The sequence below is a fragment of the Hyla sarda genome, chromosome 9 (assembly GCF_029499605.1).
Source record: "Hyla sarda isolate aHylSar1 chromosome 9, aHylSar1.hap1, whole genome shotgun sequence".
Lineage (NCBI taxonomy): Eukaryota > Metazoa > Chordata > Amphibia > Anura > Hylidae > Hyla > Hyla sarda.
In genome coordinates, this window is record NC_079197.1 from 165,153,460 (window position 1) to 165,173,954 (window position 20,495).

Genomic DNA, 20,495 nt, shown 5'->3' on the forward strand with positions numbered 1-20,495 from the left:
AGGAACAACAACTCCAACTTCACAAGACACAACTCATACAAGTGTAGAAGGCACAACAATGCCAACTTCCCCAGACACAACACCTACAACTGTAGAAGGAACAATAACACCAGCTTCACAAGATACAACACAGAAAACTGTAGAGGGAACAACAACACAAGCTTCACAAGACACAGCGCAGGCAACTGTAGAAGGAACAACAAGACCAACTTCACAAGACACAACTCATACAAGTGTAGAAGGCACAACAATGCCAACTTCACCAGACACAACACCTACAACTGTAGAAGGAACAATAACACCAGCTTTACAAGATACAACAGAGACAACTGTAGAAGGAACAACAACACCAACCTTACCAGACACAAGTACAAGTGTAGAAGGTACAACAACACAAGCTTCACTAGACACATCACAGACAACTGTAGAAGATACAACAGCACAAGCTTCACAAGATACAACAAGGACAGCTGTAGGAGGTACAACAGCACAAGCTTCACAAGACACAACACAGACAACTGTAGAAGTTACAACAGCACAAGCTTCACAAGACACAACACAGACGATTGTAGAAGAAACAACAACACCAACTTCCCAAGACACAACACATACAACAGTAGAAGGAACAATAACAACAGTTTTACAAGACACAACACAGACAACTGTAGAAGGAACAACAACACCAACTTCACAAGACACAACTCGTACAAGTATAGAAGGCAGAACAATGTCAACTTCACCAGACACAACAGCTACAACTGTAGAAGGATCAATAACACCAGCTTCACAATATACAATACAGACAAATGTAGAGGGAGCAACAACACAAGCTGCACAAGACACAGCGCTGACAACTATAGAAGGTAAAACAGCACAAGCTTCACAAGACACAAGGCAAACAACTGTAGAAGGAACAACAGCACCAGTTTCACAAGACACAACACGGATAACTGTAGAAGGAACAACAACACCAACTTCACAAGACACAACTCGTACAAGTATAGAAGGCACAACAATGTCAACTTCACCAGACACAACACCTACAACCGTAGAAGAAGCAACAACACCAGCTTCACAAGATACAACACAGACAACTGTAGAGGGAACAACAACACCAGCTTCACAAGACACAACGCAGACAACCTTTAAAGGAACAACAACACCAGCTTCACAAGACACAACACGTACAACTGTAGAAGGTACAACAGCACGAGCTTCACAAGATACAATACAGACAACTGTAGAACTCACAACAGCACAAGCTTCACAATACACAACAAGGACAACTGTAGAAGGTACAAAAGCCCCAGCTTCACAAGACACAACACAGACGACTGTAGAAGAAACAACAGCACCAGCTTCACAAGACACAACACAGATGACTGTAGAAGAAACAATACAAACTTTACAAGACACAACACCTACAACAGTAGAAGGAACAATAAGAACAGCGTCACAAGACACAACACAGATAACTTTAGAAGGAACAAAAGCACTAGCTTCAAAAGACACAACACAGACAACTGTAGAAGGAACAACAACACCAACTTCACAAGACACAACTCGTACAAGTATAGAAGGCACAACAATGTCAACTTCACCAGACACAACAGCTACAACTGTGGAAGGATCAATAACACCAGCTTCACAATATACAATACAGACAACTGTAAAGGGAGCAACAACAAAAGCTGCACAAGACACATCGCAGACAACTATAGAAGGTAAAACAGCACAAGCTTCACAAGACACAAGGCAAACAACTGTGGAAGGCACAACAATGTCAACTTCACCAGACACAACACCTACAACTGTAGAAGGAACAATAACACCAGCTTCACAAGATACAACACAGACAACTGTAGAGGGAACAACAACACAAGCTTCACGAGACACAGTGCAGACAACTGCAAAAGTTACTACAGCACCAGCTTTGCAAGACACAACACAAACATCTGCAGTAGGAACAACAGCACCTGCTTCATCAAACACAACACAGATAACTGTAGAAGAAACAACAGCACCAGCTTTGCAAGACAGAACACAAACAATTTTGGAAGGAATAACAGCACCAGCTTTAAAAGACACAACACAGCCAACTGTAAAGGGTACAACAGCACGTTTACAAGACACAACACAGACAATTGTAGAAGTTTCAACAGCACCAGATACACAATACACAACATCAGTAACTGCAGGCATCACAGCAATGACAACTAAAGTTGTTTCCAATTTTACAACAGCTGCTGAAAATACTGAAGAATCAACATCAGGTGGCACTTCATCTCAAGTTACAGAAGCCACCACTAACATAATTACAGATAAAGTAGAAGCAACAACGGAGGGCACTACAGCAGGAACAACAGCCTTAAGTCCACCAGTATTGACCTTACATAACACAACAGCATTATCTATAGAAGGAACAACAACAACAAAAATAGAAAGTGTAACAAGTCAAAGTGCAAAAGTGTCAACAAAAGATGCAACAACCTCATCTACACAAGATGCAACATCTATATCGACAGTGATGACAGGAATGACAACAAACATAGCTTCAGATACAAGAACAGCTACAGAAAATATAAAAGGATCAACTCAAGGTGGCGCTACATCTCCAGTTCCAGAAGCTAGTACCACAAATAATATGAATGATATGAAAACATCAAGTTATAAAAATACTGAAAGTACAGAAGTGTCAACAAGAGATTCGGCAACCTCATCTACACAAGATACAACATCAGTTACTACAGGTATTGCATCAATGACGACAAAAGTGGCTTTAGCTATTACAACAGCTACAGAAAACATAATAGTATCAACAATAGGAGGCACTATATATCCAATAGAATCTCCAGTGGCTACAACGGGAACAACTGACAGCCAAGGAACATCTTCAGGTGATAGAACTGACAAGACTTCTGAAGGTCCTAAGTCAACAGTTATAGCAATAGATACAACGGTAACACAAAAAGATGATAGTTTACCATTTACAATTGTGCCTTCAAGTCCAGTTACATTAGGTCAATCAGAATCGGTAATTACAAGAAAAATAAACACCGAATCTATGGTAACAACATCAGGGGAAGTTTTTACAAGAGGAGTAACTACTATGGTCGTGTCAACCCCTGAGGCCCAAGATAAAGATACAACACCTACAACAAAATCACCAACATCTACAACAATAGAGGCTTCATTATCTCCATACGTAACAACTACATTCACATTCACAGACCTTGGACCAGTAAGCAAAACCTCAAAAACTGAATTAACAAGATCTACTACATCAACAACCAAAGCAATTACAAAAGGTACATTCACAACTTATTTACCTTGGTTTTCTTGTGTCGCACCCTCAATTTTTTTCAGAATAACACATGTATTTTTTTCTTTTACCTTTTGCAGATATTGACTTAGGACGAGTGGAAGGTGTACAGGTAACAGTCCTTCAGGGCATGTTTCTCATCTTATACAGTGGTCCCTCAAGTTACAATATTAATTGGTTCAAAGATGACCATTGTATGTTGAAACCATTGTATGTTGAGACCATAACTCTACGGAAACCTGGTATTTGGTTCTGAAGCCCCAAAATGTCATCCAAAAATAGGAAAAAGTGAGGATGAAAGAAAAATAAGTAGATAACTAATACAGAGAAAGCAAGTCCTTATATATATATATATATATATATATATATATATATATATATATATAAATATATATATAAAAGTAATAAAGATCTGCTGGAGCTGTAATCACTGTCTATGTAGAGGACAGGAGCTTCTTCAGGGTCCTGTACAGTACACACAATGTCCTAAAAAAAAGTTAAAAGGAGCCGCCCTCACCTGGTGTCAAAAGGAGCAGCTAACCCTGGTACAGGTAAAGAGTAATACAGAACATGTAATACCTCCCTGTACTGTAGGGGGCGCTACCAGACAGGATTTCAGTTCATTTGCTTCAGTAATACAGGGGTTTTACCAGTGAATGCCCATTCTGATTGGTCGGTTCTTCCAGCCATTGACATGTATCACAGATCTGGACTGTCTGTACATTGTATGTTGAGTCTGGTTTCAAGTTACAATGGTCCAGATTACATGTTATATAGGCGACAGGATATTATTACATGTCACATAGGAGACAGGCTATAAATCTTAGACGGGATCTCTTCAAAGATTTCTTGAAATGTTACATCTATTTAGCTATCGGAGACTTAAACGGATACTCTACTGCCCCAGGGTTAGGAACATTTTGTTCCAAATGCTGAGTGCCGGCTGTGGGGGTCGTGACTTCACGGCCATGCCCCTCGTGACATCACACCATGCCCACCACAATGCAAGTCTATGGGAGGGGGCGTGGCACATTCCACACCCCCTCCCATAGACTTGCATTGAGGGGGCATGGTGTGATGCCACAATGGGGCGTGGCTATGACGTCACGACCCCCGCACCCAGCGTTCGGAACAAAATGTTCCGAACACTGGGGCAGCAGAGTATCCCTTTATGGTGCACGTTCACAATAAGGACTGAACTTACAACTCTTTTTTGTTAGTGTCTATCTATGTTTTAACTTTTCTTTCTTTATTTATAGGGAGAAATTCTCACCAAACACATAGGTAAGAGTATATTACGGCATGTATGAGAAAGGTAACAAAGGGTGACAACATAGGTTAACAAAGGGTGACAGTTGAATTCACGAGAAGCTCTTTCTACGTCTATGACTCTTAAATGTCCACAATGTAACAAGAGATTAGACTTCCAAGGTTGTATTGATCAGATAGGGAGCATATCAATGGTATAGTACAGTTCACAACGAATGGCTGCCAGTCACATAGATGGTTCATTAAAATCTATTCGTATAACTGACCAAGACATCGCCAACTATGAATCGAGCCATGAGAATCCCATTATGGTATTGATATCGGTTTTTATAAATGGCATCAGATTTAATCACATTTTTATTCCATCCTCCAATCCAATCTATTCTGTTTTTTTTTATAGATTTGATTTTATATATTGGTTTGTAACCCTGATCCGGATGGTAACACAGTATTTAATGGGACTTTCAATCAAAGCCCTTTAACACTTTCCACTACCCCCCTCACTTGGTCCAGAGAATCACTTGATCATGGCCCCTATTTTTTTTTTTTATAATATAGACTAGTGTGGTCACTTTCTGCTGAAACGAACGTAAAATGGACACAGCTAAATGTTTTCAGTATTGATCAGAGTCTAACCATTCACACATTAAAGGTGTTATCCAATTGTCAAAAACATATGCCCTGTCTACAGGATAGAGGATGAGTGTCTGATCATGGGGGGGTTCTACCTCTGGGACCTCCAGCGATCTCCAGAAGGGGGCCTGATTCTTTCGACTAAGCGCTACAGCCCCCCACCCTCTGACACAAACTGGTCTTGTCAACGTCAGGGCCATATTAGTGTCAACCACTGGCCACATGAGTGTCCCACCACAACTGGTGATTGGCTGAGGGGTTCAGTACATCTCGGAAGGTGGGGGGAGGGTGCACAGCAGAGAAATACAGGCCCCCATTCCGGAGGTTGCGGAGGGGTCCCAGGGGTCAGATCCACAGTGATCAGAGACTTCCCCTAATCCTATTTCTAGGGGGTGTTTATGAAAAATGGATGACCCCAATTTAGCTGGCCATACATTTTAGACAACTGTTGACTGAACCCTCATTCAGCTGTCAGCTATCTCTCCCAGCCCCATGACATGCATGCATGCTAGAGTGCACATAGTCTGAATGGAGAGAAACATAGAATGTGTTGGCAGATAACAACCATTTGGCCCATCTAGTCTGCCCATTAATCTGAATCCTACCAATAGTCCCTGGCCCTATTTTAAATGAAGGATAGCCTTATGCTTATCCCTATCTTATTTGAAGTATGCCTATCCCATGCATGTTTAAACTCCTTCAATGTATTTGCAGCGACCACTTCTGCAGGAAGGTTATTCCATGCATCCACTACTCTCTCAGTAAAGTAATACTTCCTGATATTACAGCAGAAACCTTTCCCCTCTAATTTAAAACTATGTCCTCTTGTGGTAGTTTTTCTTCTTTTAAATATGCTCTCCTCCTTTACCGTGTTGATTCCCTTTATGAGAGAGGGGAGAAAGCTGCTGCCAGACAAATCTTATCCCCATAAACAAAAAGTTCAGGTAACTTTAAATTTATGTCTACTCTGAGATTGCTGCCAGGGAAGAATTGGGAGGCTTCCATATACATTAGATGGTTGGTCAATTACTTAAAAATTGACAGATTCTGCTAACTTGAATTTAGTGTGTAGGGCCAGATCTCGGGTTAGGCTATGCCTCAAATTTTTATCGCTCAGTGATATCACCACCCATAAGAATGCATTAAATGGCATGAAAATCTCTTCAAAATTGCTCCAGTAAAGCGAGTTGATACCAGTTTTTCATCATTATTTGCTCAAATTTCGAAGCAATTTTCAAAAGTTTGTGGCCGTAAAAATTTATTGGAAATGTCTTGTAAACCAGTCATCAAGGTTATGATTAGTGCATTGAAAAAAGTCTTAGTACAAAAAGACTAGGTATAGCCCTAAACTTCAACATTCCGTAAAATGTGGAAAACATACTTAAAGGGGTACTCTGCTGCCCAGTGTTTGGAACAAACTGATCTGAATGGTGGAGCCGGCGCCGGGAGCTTGTGATGTCATAGCCCCGCCCCCTTATGTCATCATGCCACCACCCCTCAATGCAAGTCTATGGGAGGGGGCGTGACAGCCGTCACGCCCCCTCCCATAGACTTGCATTGAGGGGGCGGGGTGTGATGTCATGAGGGGGCGGGGCTATATCATCACGAGCTCCCGGTGCTGTCTCCAGCGTCCGGAACAGTTTTTTCCAAACGCTGAGCAAAGGAGTACCCCTTTAAACCATTTTAAAAAAATGTTTACATTTATTTAATTATTTATTTATTATTTTTTTCGGACAAGTATCAACAACACCGTTTACAATGGAGAAAACAGAGGTAACTGCTGCAGATGGCGAGACAATATGGACAGGAAGCATAAAAGAAGGGGGGACTCAAACCTCTGAAAATCCTACAACACCAAGTACACAACCAGAGGGTACAACCACAATACCACAAAAAACAGTATCTATTTCTGTAACAGTAGATGAATCAGGAGCAAAAACCACTTCAGAAATGAGTACTAGGAGTTTAGCAACAAGTGTAGAAACAGCAGTAACATCTGCAAAAAGTCTATCAACTTCCATTGAGAGTACAACACAACCTACAACAGGTTCAGGTATATCCAGTGTTACAGATCCGGTAATAACTGCAACAACAACGGGAACAGATGCAGATGGGACAAACACATCTATAAATCCTACAATATTCGCTACAACTGGATCAAGTGCAGAAAGTTTCCCCACCTCCATTAAAGCTACATCACTTCCTGTAACAAATTCTGTAACAGTCACAACTGCAAATCCAATAATACCTACAACTATAACTGTAACAGATACAAAAGGCACAGAAACATTTATAGGTTCGACAGTAGACGTAACAATCGGAAAATCTACAGAAACTCCACCAAATTCCATGGATACCAAACGACCTACAACAGCTTCTACCTCAGTCGTAGCTGCAGATACAGAAACACCTTCAACAAAAACAGCAGAAACAGATGTAGAAAGGACAACATCCATCAATCCTACAATAGTCTCAACAATTGGACTAACTGCAGAAAGTAAAACGCAACCTATAATAGGTTCAGGTATATCCACTGTTACAGATCCAGTAATAACTGCAACAAGAACGGGAAGAGAAGGGACAAACACATCCATAAATCCTACAACATTCTCAACTACTGGATCAAGTGCAGAAAGTTCTCCTATGTCCATCGAGGCTACATCACTTCCTATAACAGGTTCTGTAACAGTTACTACTGCAAATACAATAACAACTACTACTAAACCTGTAACAGATACAGAAGGCACAGCGACATCTATAGGTTCTATAGTAGACTCAACAACCGGGAAACCTACACAAACTCCACCAAATTCCATGGATACCACACTACCTACAACAGTTTCTGCCAATTCTACTATTACCGATTCTGTCGTATCTGCATCAAAAACATCTATAGGTTCTACAATATTCTCAACAACTGGAACAAGTGCAGAAAGTTCCCCTACTTCCATTGGAGCTACATCACTTCCTATAACAAGTTCTGTTGCAGTCACTACTTCAAATACAATAATACCTTCAACTATAACCGTAACAGATACAGAAGGAACAGTAACATCTATAGTTTCTACAGTGGACTTAACAATCAGGAAATCTACAAAAACTCCACCTACTATTATTGAAGCTACAACCCTACCTGCAACAGCGTCTACATTAGTCATAGCTGCAGGTTCAGAAATACCTACAACAAAAACAATAGGAACAGAAGTAGAAAGGACAACATCCATCAATCTTACAATAGTCTCAACAATCGGATCAACTGCAGGAAGTCCACCAACATTCATCGATCCTACAATAGTCTCAACAATTGTGTCAACTGCAGCAAGTCTACCAACATCCATTGGGACTACAACAATTTCTGCAACAGGTTCTGGTATTCCTACAGTTACAGGTTCCGGATTATCTACACCAAAAACATCTATAGATTCTACAAAATTCTCAACAACTGAAATAACTGCAAAAAATACAACTTCTACTGAGGTTACAGCCCTACCTACAACAGGGGCCGCAAGAGTCACCGCTACAGATTTAGTAAAATCTACAACAGGTATAAAAGGTCTTACAACATCTGCAGTTCCAACAACTGGTACAGCGATTACAGTTACAGATTCATTAATAACTGTAACAACAAAAGGAACAGATGTAGAAGGGACAAACACATCTTTAAATCCTACAATATCCCCAACAACTGTAACAGAAACTTCTCCTACTTCCCTACTGGCTACATCCCTTCCTATGACAGGTTCTGCCACAGTCACGACTGCAAATACAATAATATCTACAGCTATAACTGGAACAAGTGCAGAAGGCACAGCAACATCTGTAGGCTCTACAGTAGACTCAACAACTGGGATATCTACACAAACTCCAACAATGTCCATTGATGTTACAACACAACCTACAACAGTTACTGTCATAGTTTCAGCTGTAGATTCTGAAACACCTAGAATAAAAACCACAGGAGCAGATGCGGAAAAGACCACACCGTCCATTGAACCAACGGTTTCAACAATTGTATCTACTGCGGAAAGTTCACCAACTTTCATTGTTATCACAACACTTCCTAAAACCGGTTCCTCTATAGCTACAGGTACAGGTTCAAAAATACCCACAACAAAAGTAATGGGGACGGACGAAGAACAGACAACAAGATCCATATCTCCTACAATAATCTCAACAACTGGGACAAACGCAGAAAAGCCATCAATTTCCATAGAGACTACTGCATCGATAACAACAGGTTCTGCCAAAACAACCAGAACAGATGTAAAAAATACAATGTCTAAAGATTCTACAATATTCTCAACGATTGTAACAACTGCAAAAAGTCCACCATCACCCTCTGTGGTTACAAAACAACCTACAACAGGTTCTAATATAGCTACAGACTCTGTAATAACTATAACAAAAATACAACAGGAAGAGATAACAACATCTGTAAATCCCACAACATTCTCAACAACTGATGTAACCACAACAACATATGTACCAACAATCCCCAAGGAGACATCAGGGCATGTTATAGAAGGAACCCAATCACATACTGAACTGATCACATCACCGATCATAATGACCTCAACAGGTTTAAAAACTATGACAACATCAGAAAAAAAAACAGAAAAAAGTTCACAATGGACTAAAGCAGTGTCAGAAGCTTCAACAATAGGAAAGGGTACTACAGGAGGGATAGCAAAATCCATTTTAACAACAGCTGTACCATCTTCTATTGAGGCCAAAACATCAACGGCTGAGCAGAGTACTTCAAAAGATGTTACCAGATCACTCTCGGAACCCTCAACACATACAACAAATATTGTAAGTGAACTAACCAGCTCCTTAGAAGGTGCAGGATCAACATTAAAATATTTCACAAAAGGTTCCTCTACTGTGGCTACCAATGAAACAACTATAACAACAACAGATGGACCATCTTCAGAAGATACACTAAGAACGGTGACAGCAGAAGCAGCAACACAACATACAACTTTTAAAAGCTCAATAGGTGTAGATATAATCTCATCCGTGGTTACAACAACACCAGCCTCAACATCACACTTAGATGTGACAAGCACAAAAACAGTGGCTCCAGCACTGACCCCTACAAAGTCCATAAAAGACACCACCAGAGCTGCAATAGATCAAACTATTACCCCTAGAATTGATATTAGTACAAAAACTGCAACTAGTGCTAACACTGTAGGTGAAAGTACTAAAGAAATTACAACAGAAACCACAACTATTGTGACAAGCACAAGGTTAGAATCAACTACAGAATCAAACAAGCCATACTCAAACCTTACAGAAGACACAACAACATCTACTGTAGCAATGAGCACAATGACTCCTTCAGTATCTACACTACCTCTGACTACACAACCAGTAACAAAAGACATTACTGGAACTACACACAAACAAACTACACAAGTGACAACAATACATACAGAAAAAACAGATACAGTTACAGTAAATCTATCTGGAGAAACAACAGAGGGTGTTATAGAAGTAGCTACAACTATGGGTATTTCTAGACCTACATCAGCACCAACCATTTCACCTGTAAGTGATTCTGAAAATACAACTTTATTGACCCCAGAAGTAAGTGTTACCACTGGGCATACATTAGAGACCCCCAAAGATTCAACTGTGCAAGTCACTACTTTAACTACAAAGTATACAACACTATTAGGCACAATGGCCATCACAGACCATACACCAGTAATTGGAGACCCGACTGGAACAACTGTACTTACAGCATCAACTGGACCATCTGCTGTGACACAAACAAAAGCTGAGGGGGAGGTCAGTACTTTATCATCTGCTACTGTATCTACAACAGTCAAAACACCAGCAGAATATTCAAGTGGAATAACAACTAAATACATTGATAAAACCACTCTAGGTGATGTAACAACAACCAAAAAATCTACACTACAATCTACAATTAGCAAAACAAAAAGCGATAAACTTGTACCCACAACGATTAAAACAACCACCCTGGCAGACAAGATGTCCCCTGAAGGTAGTACAATTGTGTCTGAGAAGACATCATCTTTGGCAACCATCAAAGGAACAACATCAGAAGGTATGACAACTACTACAGTAAAAGATACAACTGTACAGTCAGCCACTTTAGAGAGTGAAACAGTAAAAGCAACAACAATAGAAAGTTATGTACCTACAATAGGTAATGCAACAGTGAGTGCTGGAGCTCTCCAGCCTGGAACAAGTACAGTCAGTGACGATACAAGTACATTAAGTAAAGAAAGCAAACACAGTACAGTGACTACTGCTAGTACAGGTATGGTCACAGCTCCCCCTGGACTGTCTACGACTATTTCTAAACTTACATCCACACTCTCTAAAATTACATCTTATATTATAGGCACTACAGTGTCTTCAGATGGTGACACACATGGTACAAGTGCCAGTCATGAAACACCAATATTAACAAGTGGGAAAGCAACTTCTACCAATGTAATACATGATGCCACCACTGGGCTTGGGATTGAGATACTCAGTAAGTCAACAGGTTACCCTTCAACAACAGTCATAACAAAAGACATACCAAAAAGTATACCCACTACAACTGGACAGGTCATAGAAGCTGGAAGAACAACAACTGTAGAAGCTACAATGGGTTATGATAAAAGCCAAACAAGTGGAAAATATGACACATCAATGACTAAAACAGTAACAACTGAGAGTATAGAGAAAACAGGGTCAGATGGAACAACAATAGGTATTTTGAGACCTAAAGACACAACAGTAATAAGCAGAGGGCTGACTGGGACAGCGTTGACCAGTCCTGTGTCTAGGAGGACAATGACAACTCCAATATCTCCTGTAGGGTCAACTACAAAGACAGCAGATGCATCAACTAAAGAACACACCTCACAATCGGCCATTGAAACATCTAAAGCAGTGTTAACGAAGGCCACACTTGCCCTAACACAACCTACTGATGGAAGCGCGATAACAGCAACAGCTACACAAACTGACAAGCACAAAGTCACAAGTTCAGAAGATTCTTCAGTAACAAGGGATATCTCAGATCATTCTTCTCCATCTACGGGGGCTGCTCCACTGTCCGTGGAGACTACCACATCTACCTATAAACAAACAACTCTGATCGAGACTATACGAGCATCAAGTAGTATAGGACATACAAAGATGATGACATCTCCAGAAACTAAGCCTAAAAAAGAGACAACTATAAGTGTCACAACGACTAACAGAACTGTAGAACAATCTGTCCATGTGACTGTGGGACCTAAAGCTACCACACCTTCCATGCACATAACCGGAGGTTCACAAACTTCTCAAGTTACTGATAGGAGCAGATATGTAACTCCAAATGACAAGGGACCTGGAACTGTCACAAGTAAGAATGTCACAATTCCTAGGACAACGTCTTTCAGCAAAGCGAATGTCACAACCACCACGACTCCATTTGGCAAAACGTTAAATGCAACAAAACCTGCAGGTAAACAATAAATTCATCAAAATAAATGTGAAAATTTAATTTCTTACCATCTTTATATATTTTAGGTCCCTTTCACACTACCGTTGTCACACCTTAGTATAACGGCTGTCAGGGCTGCTGGGGAGCATATCAGGAGGAAAAATACATCATGCACTGTTTTTTCCTCCCACTACTACCGCTGAAAAACAGCGGCACCCAACGGACCCCATTGATTGCAATGTTGCCCTTTGCACCTGTCAAAATGACGGTCGTCAAACAAAGTGAGTTTGACGGCCGTCCTTGATGGGACGCAACGGCAGTGTGAAAGAAGCATAACATTGTAGGAGGTATGGAGATAGAGACAAGAAACTAGTCCTTGTTCAATGGGAGACCATTAGCCTTCAATAATACATGAGAAGATTGTTGGTCATGGACTGTACAGTGACCCCTCGACTTATGATGGCCCCGACATATGATCATTTCAACATATGATGGCCTCTTAGAGCCCATCGTATGTGTGTCGGGGCCATTGTACAAACAGCTATCTGACAGCGCTGACAACTTCAGCAACTGACAGATAGTTGTTTAATGTGCCCTGTGTGCCCCGTTCTGCCTCCTGTTACTCACATGCTGTCCTGCTAACTCATGCAGGCTTTCACTGTGAGCTTTGTGTAAGCCCCGCCCCCCCAGTGCCGCCATAGCCAATAGCCTGCAGCATCTTGCTGCAGGCATCCAATGAGCTGCTGGCTGCCCTCCCCTTCCTTTCCTATAGAGCTGTTGTCGGCAGGATCGTAATGGAGGACATTCTGTCCCCCCTGAAGGTATTTAAAGAACTATACAGTACTGTATGCGATGTCACACATCACATACAATACATATACACACTATACACCCCATACATCAATGTTTCCCTATCAGTGTGCCTCCAGCTGTTGCAAAACTATAACTCCCAGCATGCCCAGACAGTCAGTGGCTGTACATGCATGCTGGGAGTTGTAGTTGTGCAACAGCTGGAGGCACCCTGGTTTGTTAAACACTCCCCATACACTCCACATAAAATGGTCATCCCAGAACCAATTAGCAGTTTCCCATAGAGATATGTATTCAACATACAATGGTTCCAAGGCCCCAGAACCAATTACCATTTTTACATAGACATATGTACTCGACATATGATGGTTTCAACATATGATGGTTCTCCTGGAACCAATTAATATCATATGTTGAGGGACCACTGTATCTTCTCAATTCAAGGTACAAGAAAGATGTATATTTAACCCCTTAAAGGGGTATTCCGGGCAAAAACATTTTATCCCCTATCCAAAGGATAGGGGATAAGATGTCTGATCACGGGGGTCCCGCTGTCGAGACCCCCCGCGATCTCCCTGCAGCACCCGCATTCTCAGCAGCGGGCCCCCCGCGATCAGACACCTTATCCCTTATCCTTTGGATAGGGGATAAAATATTTTGGCCCGGAATACCCCTTTAAGGACCAAGTGTTTTTCCGTTTTTGCACTTTCGTTTTTTCCTCCTAACCTTTTAAAAATCATAACCCTTTGAATTTTGCACCTAAAAATTCAAAAGATGGCATTTTTTTCGCGCTAAAAATGTTACTTTGTAATGACATCAGTCATTTTACCCAAAAATCTACGGCGAAACAGAAATAAAAAATTATTGTGCGACAAAATTGATGAAATAACACAATTTTGTAACTTTTGGGGGCTTCCGTTTCTACGCAGTACACCTTCTCTTTATTCTGTAGGTCCATACAATTAAAATGATACCCTACTTATATAGGTTGGATTTTGTCGTACTTCTGGAGAAAATCATAACTACATGCAGGAAAATTTAGACGTTTAAAAATGTCCTTTTCTGACCCCCTATAACTTTTTTATTTTTTCGCGTATGAGATGGTTTGAGGGCTTTTTTCTTATTGCTTTTTATAGATTTTTGCATTTGGATTTTTTTTGCGTGTATGCCATTGACCATGCGGTTTAATCAACGATATAGGGGTGATTCAGACTTTTATTAAGGAAGGGGTTAAATCACATTTATTAACTCTAGGGGGCTATAACACGCATTACACTGCATTACACTGATTGCCAGCACTGTTCAATGGTATTCCATAGCATAGCATTGATCAGTGTTATCTGCGCTTGATTAGTCAAGCCTGGATCTCAGCGTGGATAGTGTGGAGCCAGGTATGGAGCTTCCTGCTGTTCTCTCAGCTGTTCAGGATGTTGCGATTTCACCGCTGCAGTCCAGAACAGCTCCACTGAGCTAACCGGCAGCATATTCTCTCATTTTAGATGCCGCGATCAACTTTGATTGTGGCGTCTAAAAGGTTAATACCGCCCATCAGTCCTGGGACCATGCAGATACGAAGCGCAGATCGGGAGCCAGCCACGGACATAAATATATGTCCGTGGTTGTTAAGAGGTTAAGTTCCTGGGGGGCAGCGGGCAGTGAGTTTGACGGCCATCCTTGACTACACAGTTTCCCATGAAGGTTTGAGTAGAATGGAAATTGTTTTTTACTTTATTTAATTTTTTTTATATTTTTGATGTTTTAAAAAAAAAAAAAAATTCTATGTGTTGCAGAGATGAGTGAATATAGTGATTTACCCACTTCAAGCATCCTCCTTACCGGCCTGGGAGTCGCCACTGGGACAGTTTTGTCTACGTTTGTAGGTTTTAAGGTACGTTTTGAGGCCAATGCTCTCATAATGAACGATAAAAACTTACTAGTCACCGGTCTATACTGTGACTGCTTTAAACTAATGTATGATGTATCGGGTGTCATTTATATTTTGTTTTCTGTACAAGAAGTTTCTTTTTCCATGATAAAGGCAATTGTGTGGGTAGACGACATCCAGTACAGACCACTGCTGGCTACAATATGATGCACTAAGTAATTGGGTGCTTGGCGCTATATCGCATGTAGAACTGAACCTCTGTGTGAGCCCTTATACTGTAATGACAGGGCCTTGGGTCTCAATAAACTTTATTGTTAACATTGATATTTCCCATAATCTGGAATCAAATAAAAATCTAATGTCAAATATCAGACCATCAGACTATCCATCATCCAATGGCCAACCTGTTCAGGGTCAGAGCATAGGGGACCTAGGGGCTTGTAGGTGCATCAGGTTAGCAAGTCCTTATGCATGTGTTTGTCTTAGTTGCATTTTCACTGCATTCTCTTTTTCAGATGCTCGCCCTAAGGAAAAAAGCTCAGAGAGGGCACGTATATGTAGTGAACGAGCCGTGATCCGCCAAATAATAGACTCATTGGGAAAGTTAAGACTCAAGGTCCTACGTGAACATGCAGGAGAAATGATTATTGTCTATGGAAACGAAGTCCAAGGGACATCTACGATGGACAGAAGTGACAACTGTGATGTAACATGGCATTCAAAACATGACTTTTTGAGGAATGATGTCCAACCAGAGGACATTCCAAAGAAAAGATAAATTATTAACAATGTTGGCCTCATAAGCAGATCCTCCAGGTTGGATGCTTACAGGGGCAAACATTGATGATGTGGGAACTATAGCTTGGCCTTCAGCAGCAAGAGTGTTCTGGTCAAAAGGAAGCTTCTAATGATATGTGGCATGTAGTCGCCTGTCCTCTTGTGTCACAAACGCAAGGTTACATGCAATGAAGACAACGCAGTGATGGGGAGGGAGATCAAGATTTTGCTGAAAAGTAGTGAGTGCAGGTTCTCCAAGGTCTATCGAAGAACAGAGCCTGTCAAGAAATGAATGTGCTGATCTTGAGCTACTAACTAGTTCCCTTATGGAACAACAAGAGGTTAATAATTTTTAGACCTTTCTTCTGATTCCTTATCAAGACGAATGTAGAACACTGAAAAGTGCAAATGTCTTAAAGGGGTTCTCTGTTGTGAAGAATCTCTACTTGTTAGAAAAGTCTACTTACAATACGAAGGTCACAAAGTGTCTTCCTGGCTGAATCCTCAGTGATCTGTGGAGAAACCTGACAGTAAGTGTTTAATTTCTCAACAGCGCCGCCACTGGTGAAATAAAGCATGATACAGTGTTCATTCACATCATTGGGCTGCCTGTGCAGTACAGCACAGGTCCCCCAGAATGAGAGACACTCTTTGTAACTACTCTGAACTCTGGCCAAGTGATAAGGATCCTGAGGACCAGAGGAGCCCGTCTATGAACTCGGAATTCCCTAAAATGGTCTATGAAAGTGTTACCATGTTACCATTCATTCAGTTTTCCATAATAAATAAAAATTAAATCCATATAAATAAATAACTGCAAAAATATGCAGCCCTGGATATATTTAGGTTGATCAAACAATAAAAAAAAAAATACAACAAAAAAGGCAAACAAATGTCTTACGAGAACTTAATTTTCTTTTTAAAGATTGTGTAAAAATTTTTAAGACATTCATTCTACTTGTAAAATTATTTCCCTATTTATTAAATTCTCCATTGACACAAAGGTTCATTTTTAATGTATATAATAGTTGTTCAAACATGTAGAAACGGCTGTACATTTTCTGTTGTTTATTTTGCTGAACAAAAAGGTTTACAAATTGAAAAAAATAAAAAAATAAATTGTCCCGTAAAAATAAAATATTTTTTTGTTGGTAATTCTTTTTTTTCAATATATATTAAAAGGTGCCCATAAGCTATATACTGCAGTCCGGCAAAACCACTACCTTCGCGTGGTTCAGTGAACTGTGTAAATTCAGTGGACTGTGTAAGGTGTATGGCCGCCTTCCGACTGTCTATCAACAGGAGATGTTTGTGTTGGATTTTCATTTCCAGACCCTATTGTTCTGGCAGTCATTCGTATGACTGGAGAGACTGAAGAGAAAATGAATGTCTGGCCAACAGCTTTTGAAAATTGAATGCTATACTACTACAAATGTCACATTTACTCATCTCCTAAAGGAGTTCTCCAGGATTTGAAAACTTATTCCCTATCCTAAGGATAGGGGAATAAGTGTCAGATCGCGCGGGGGGGCTTGTCCAACTACTGGGAACCCCCCCCCCGCCGCCGCGATCTCCCATACAGGGCCATGGTGGCCCGCAGAAAGGGGGAATGTTGACCACCACACTCAGCAGTGCTATGGCATAGCCAGAAATTACCAAATTCAGCTCTCCGACTCTACCATAGAGTTGTGTTGAGGGCGCATACCAGCCGCTGCTTTGTGCAGAGGCCGACACGCCTCCTTTCTGTGGACTGCCGGGGCCCTATATTGGAGATTGCAAGGAGTCCCAGCGGTCGGCCCCCCCACGATCTGACACTTAGGATAGGGACTAAGTTTTCAGATCCTTTGAGTTCTCGGAGGTTTCGGTTCCTGCTTCGGAATTAGAAGAGCCCCCAGGCCAAGTATATACACTGAGGATACAGTACACTGAGCAGCAGTACATATTTGTCGGGCCAGGTTCAGAGTGCCCAGTCCAGTACCTGTGTTCTGGCTGCAAGACATGTGGCTGTGAGAAATCTTTCTGAAAACATCATACATGTGTTTGGGGTACTATGATTTTACCAGCAAAACCATTGTTGTACTACATTGAGAGCATTTACTAAAGTAAAACTGAGTGTAAGGTTAAAATCTGCATAAACTGTTGTATTAGATAAATGATGCTTTGGTCACATTATGCTTCCTGGTCTATGGCTAGTCCCTAATCCAGTCTCCTCTACCCGGAGAAAGTTGGACCCAAACTTATTAGTTCCAGTCTGGCATAGTCTAGTAAAGTCTACACACTACCTGGACCAAAGTGTTACTTCTAGATGAAATCCTGTTTAATATGGAACCTGCAAGGGACTGTCATGTTTCTGTCCATGCTGCATTTTTTTAAATGCCTTTGAAAAATTAAATTAGAGATCACACTGTACAGTGTACGCTGAGGACAAGCAGGGCTCTGTATACTGAGGACAAGCAGGGCTCTGTACACTGAGGACCAGCATGGCTCTGTACACTGAGGACAAGCAGGGCTCTGTACACTGAGGACAAGCAGGGCTCTGTACACTGAGGTCAAGCAGGGCTCTGTACACTGAGGACAAGCAGGGCTCTGTGCACTGAGGACAAGCGGGGCTCTGTACACTGAGGACAAGCAGGGCTCTGTACACTGAGGACAAGCAGTGCTCTGTGCACTGAGGACAAACAGGGCTCTGTGCACTGAGGACAAGCAGGGCTCTGTGCACTGAGGACAAGCAGGGCTCTGTACACTGAGGGCAAGCAGGGCTCTGTAGACTGAGGACAAGCAGGGCTCTGTACACTGAGGACAAGCAGGGCTGTGTACACTTAGGACAAGCAGTACTCTGTATAATGAGGACAAGCAGGGCTCTGTATACTGAGGACAAGCAGTACTCTGTATAATGAGGACAAGCAGGGCTCTGTACACTGAGGACAAGCAGTACTTTGTACAATGAGGACAAGCAGTGCACTTTATACTGCGGACAAACAGGACTGTGTAGAGTGAAGACAAGCAGGGTTGTGTACACTGAGGACAAGCAGGGCTCTGCACACTGAGGACAAGCAAGGCTCTGTACACTGAGGACAAGCAGGGCTCTGTACACTGAGGACAAGCAGGGCTCTGTACACTGAGGACAAGCAGGGCTCTGTACACTGAGGACAAGCGGGGCTCTGTACACTGAGGACAAGCAGGGCTCTGTACACTGAGGACAAGCAGGGCTCTGTACACTGAGGACAAGCAGGGCTCTGCACACTGAGGACAAGCAGGACTATGTGAACTGAAGACAAGCTGGGCTCTGTACACTGAGGACAAGCAGGACTCTGTACACTGAAACAAGCAGGGCTCTATACACTGAGGACAAGCAGAGCTCTGTACACTGAGGACAAGCAGGGCTCTGTACACTGAGGACAAGCAGGGCTCTGTGCACTAAGGACAAGCAGGGCTCTGTACACTGAAGACAAACAGGGCTCTAAACACTGAGGACAAGCAGAGCTCTGTATACTAAGGACAAGCAGGGCTGTGTACACCGAGAACAAGCAGGGGTCTGTACACTGAGAACAAGCAGGACTCTGTACACTGAGGACAAGCAGGGCTCTGTACACTGAGGACAAGCAGGGCTCTGTACACTGAGGACAAGCAGGGCTCTGTACACTGAGGACAAGTAGGGCTCTATATGCTGAGGACAAGCAGTGCTCTGTGCACGGAGGACAAGCAGGACTCTGTACACTGGGGACAAGCGGGGCTCTGTAGACTGAAGAAAAGCAGAGCTCTGTACAGTGAGGACAAGCAGGGCTCTGTAGACAGAGGACAAGCAGTACTCTGTATAATGAGGACAAGCAGGGCTCTGTAAACTGAGGACAAGCAGTACTTTGTACAATGAGGACAAGCAGGGCACTTTATACTGCGGACAAACAGGACTGTGTAGAGTGAAGACAAGCAGGGTTGTGTACACTGAGGACAAGCAGGGCTCTGTACACTGAGGACAAGCAAGGCTCTGTACACTGAGGACAAGCAGGGCTCTGTACACTGAGGAGAAGCAGGGCTCTGTACACTGAGGACAAGCAGGGCTCTGTACACTGAGGACAAGCGGGGCTCTGTACACTGAGGACAAGCAGGGCTCTGTACACTGAGGACAAGCAGGGCTCTGTTCACTGAGGACAAGCAGGGCTCTGCACACTGAGGACAAGCAGGACTCAGTGCACTGAAGACAAGCTGGCCTCTGTACACTGAGGACAAGCAGGACTCTGTACACTGAAACAAGCAGGGCTCTATACACTGAGGACAAGCAGGGCTCTGTACACTGAGGACAAGCAGGGCTCTGTGCACTAAGGACAAGCAGGGCTCTGTAC

At 42.1% G+C, this 20,495-nt stretch overlaps 1 protein-coding gene across 1 annotated transcript; it reads left to right on the forward strand.

Moving 5' to 3' along the window:
• The first annotated feature begins 3 nt into the window (after positions 1 to 3).
• Positions 4 to 17,263, forward strand: LOC130291118 (mucin-2-like). Its single transcript, XM_056539556.1, has 6 exons — positions 4 to 3,308; positions 3,403 to 3,434; positions 4,582 to 4,606; positions 6,963 to 12,704; positions 15,284 to 15,381; positions 15,894 to 17,263. The coding sequence occupies exons 1-6, from the start codon at positions 59 to 61 to the stop codon at positions 15,951 to 15,953; spliced, it is 9,207 nt and encodes a 3,068-aa protein (XP_056395531.1). The 5' UTR covers positions 4 to 58; the 3' UTR covers positions 15,954 to 17,263.
• Positions 17,264 to 20,495: the final 3,232 nt, after the last annotated feature.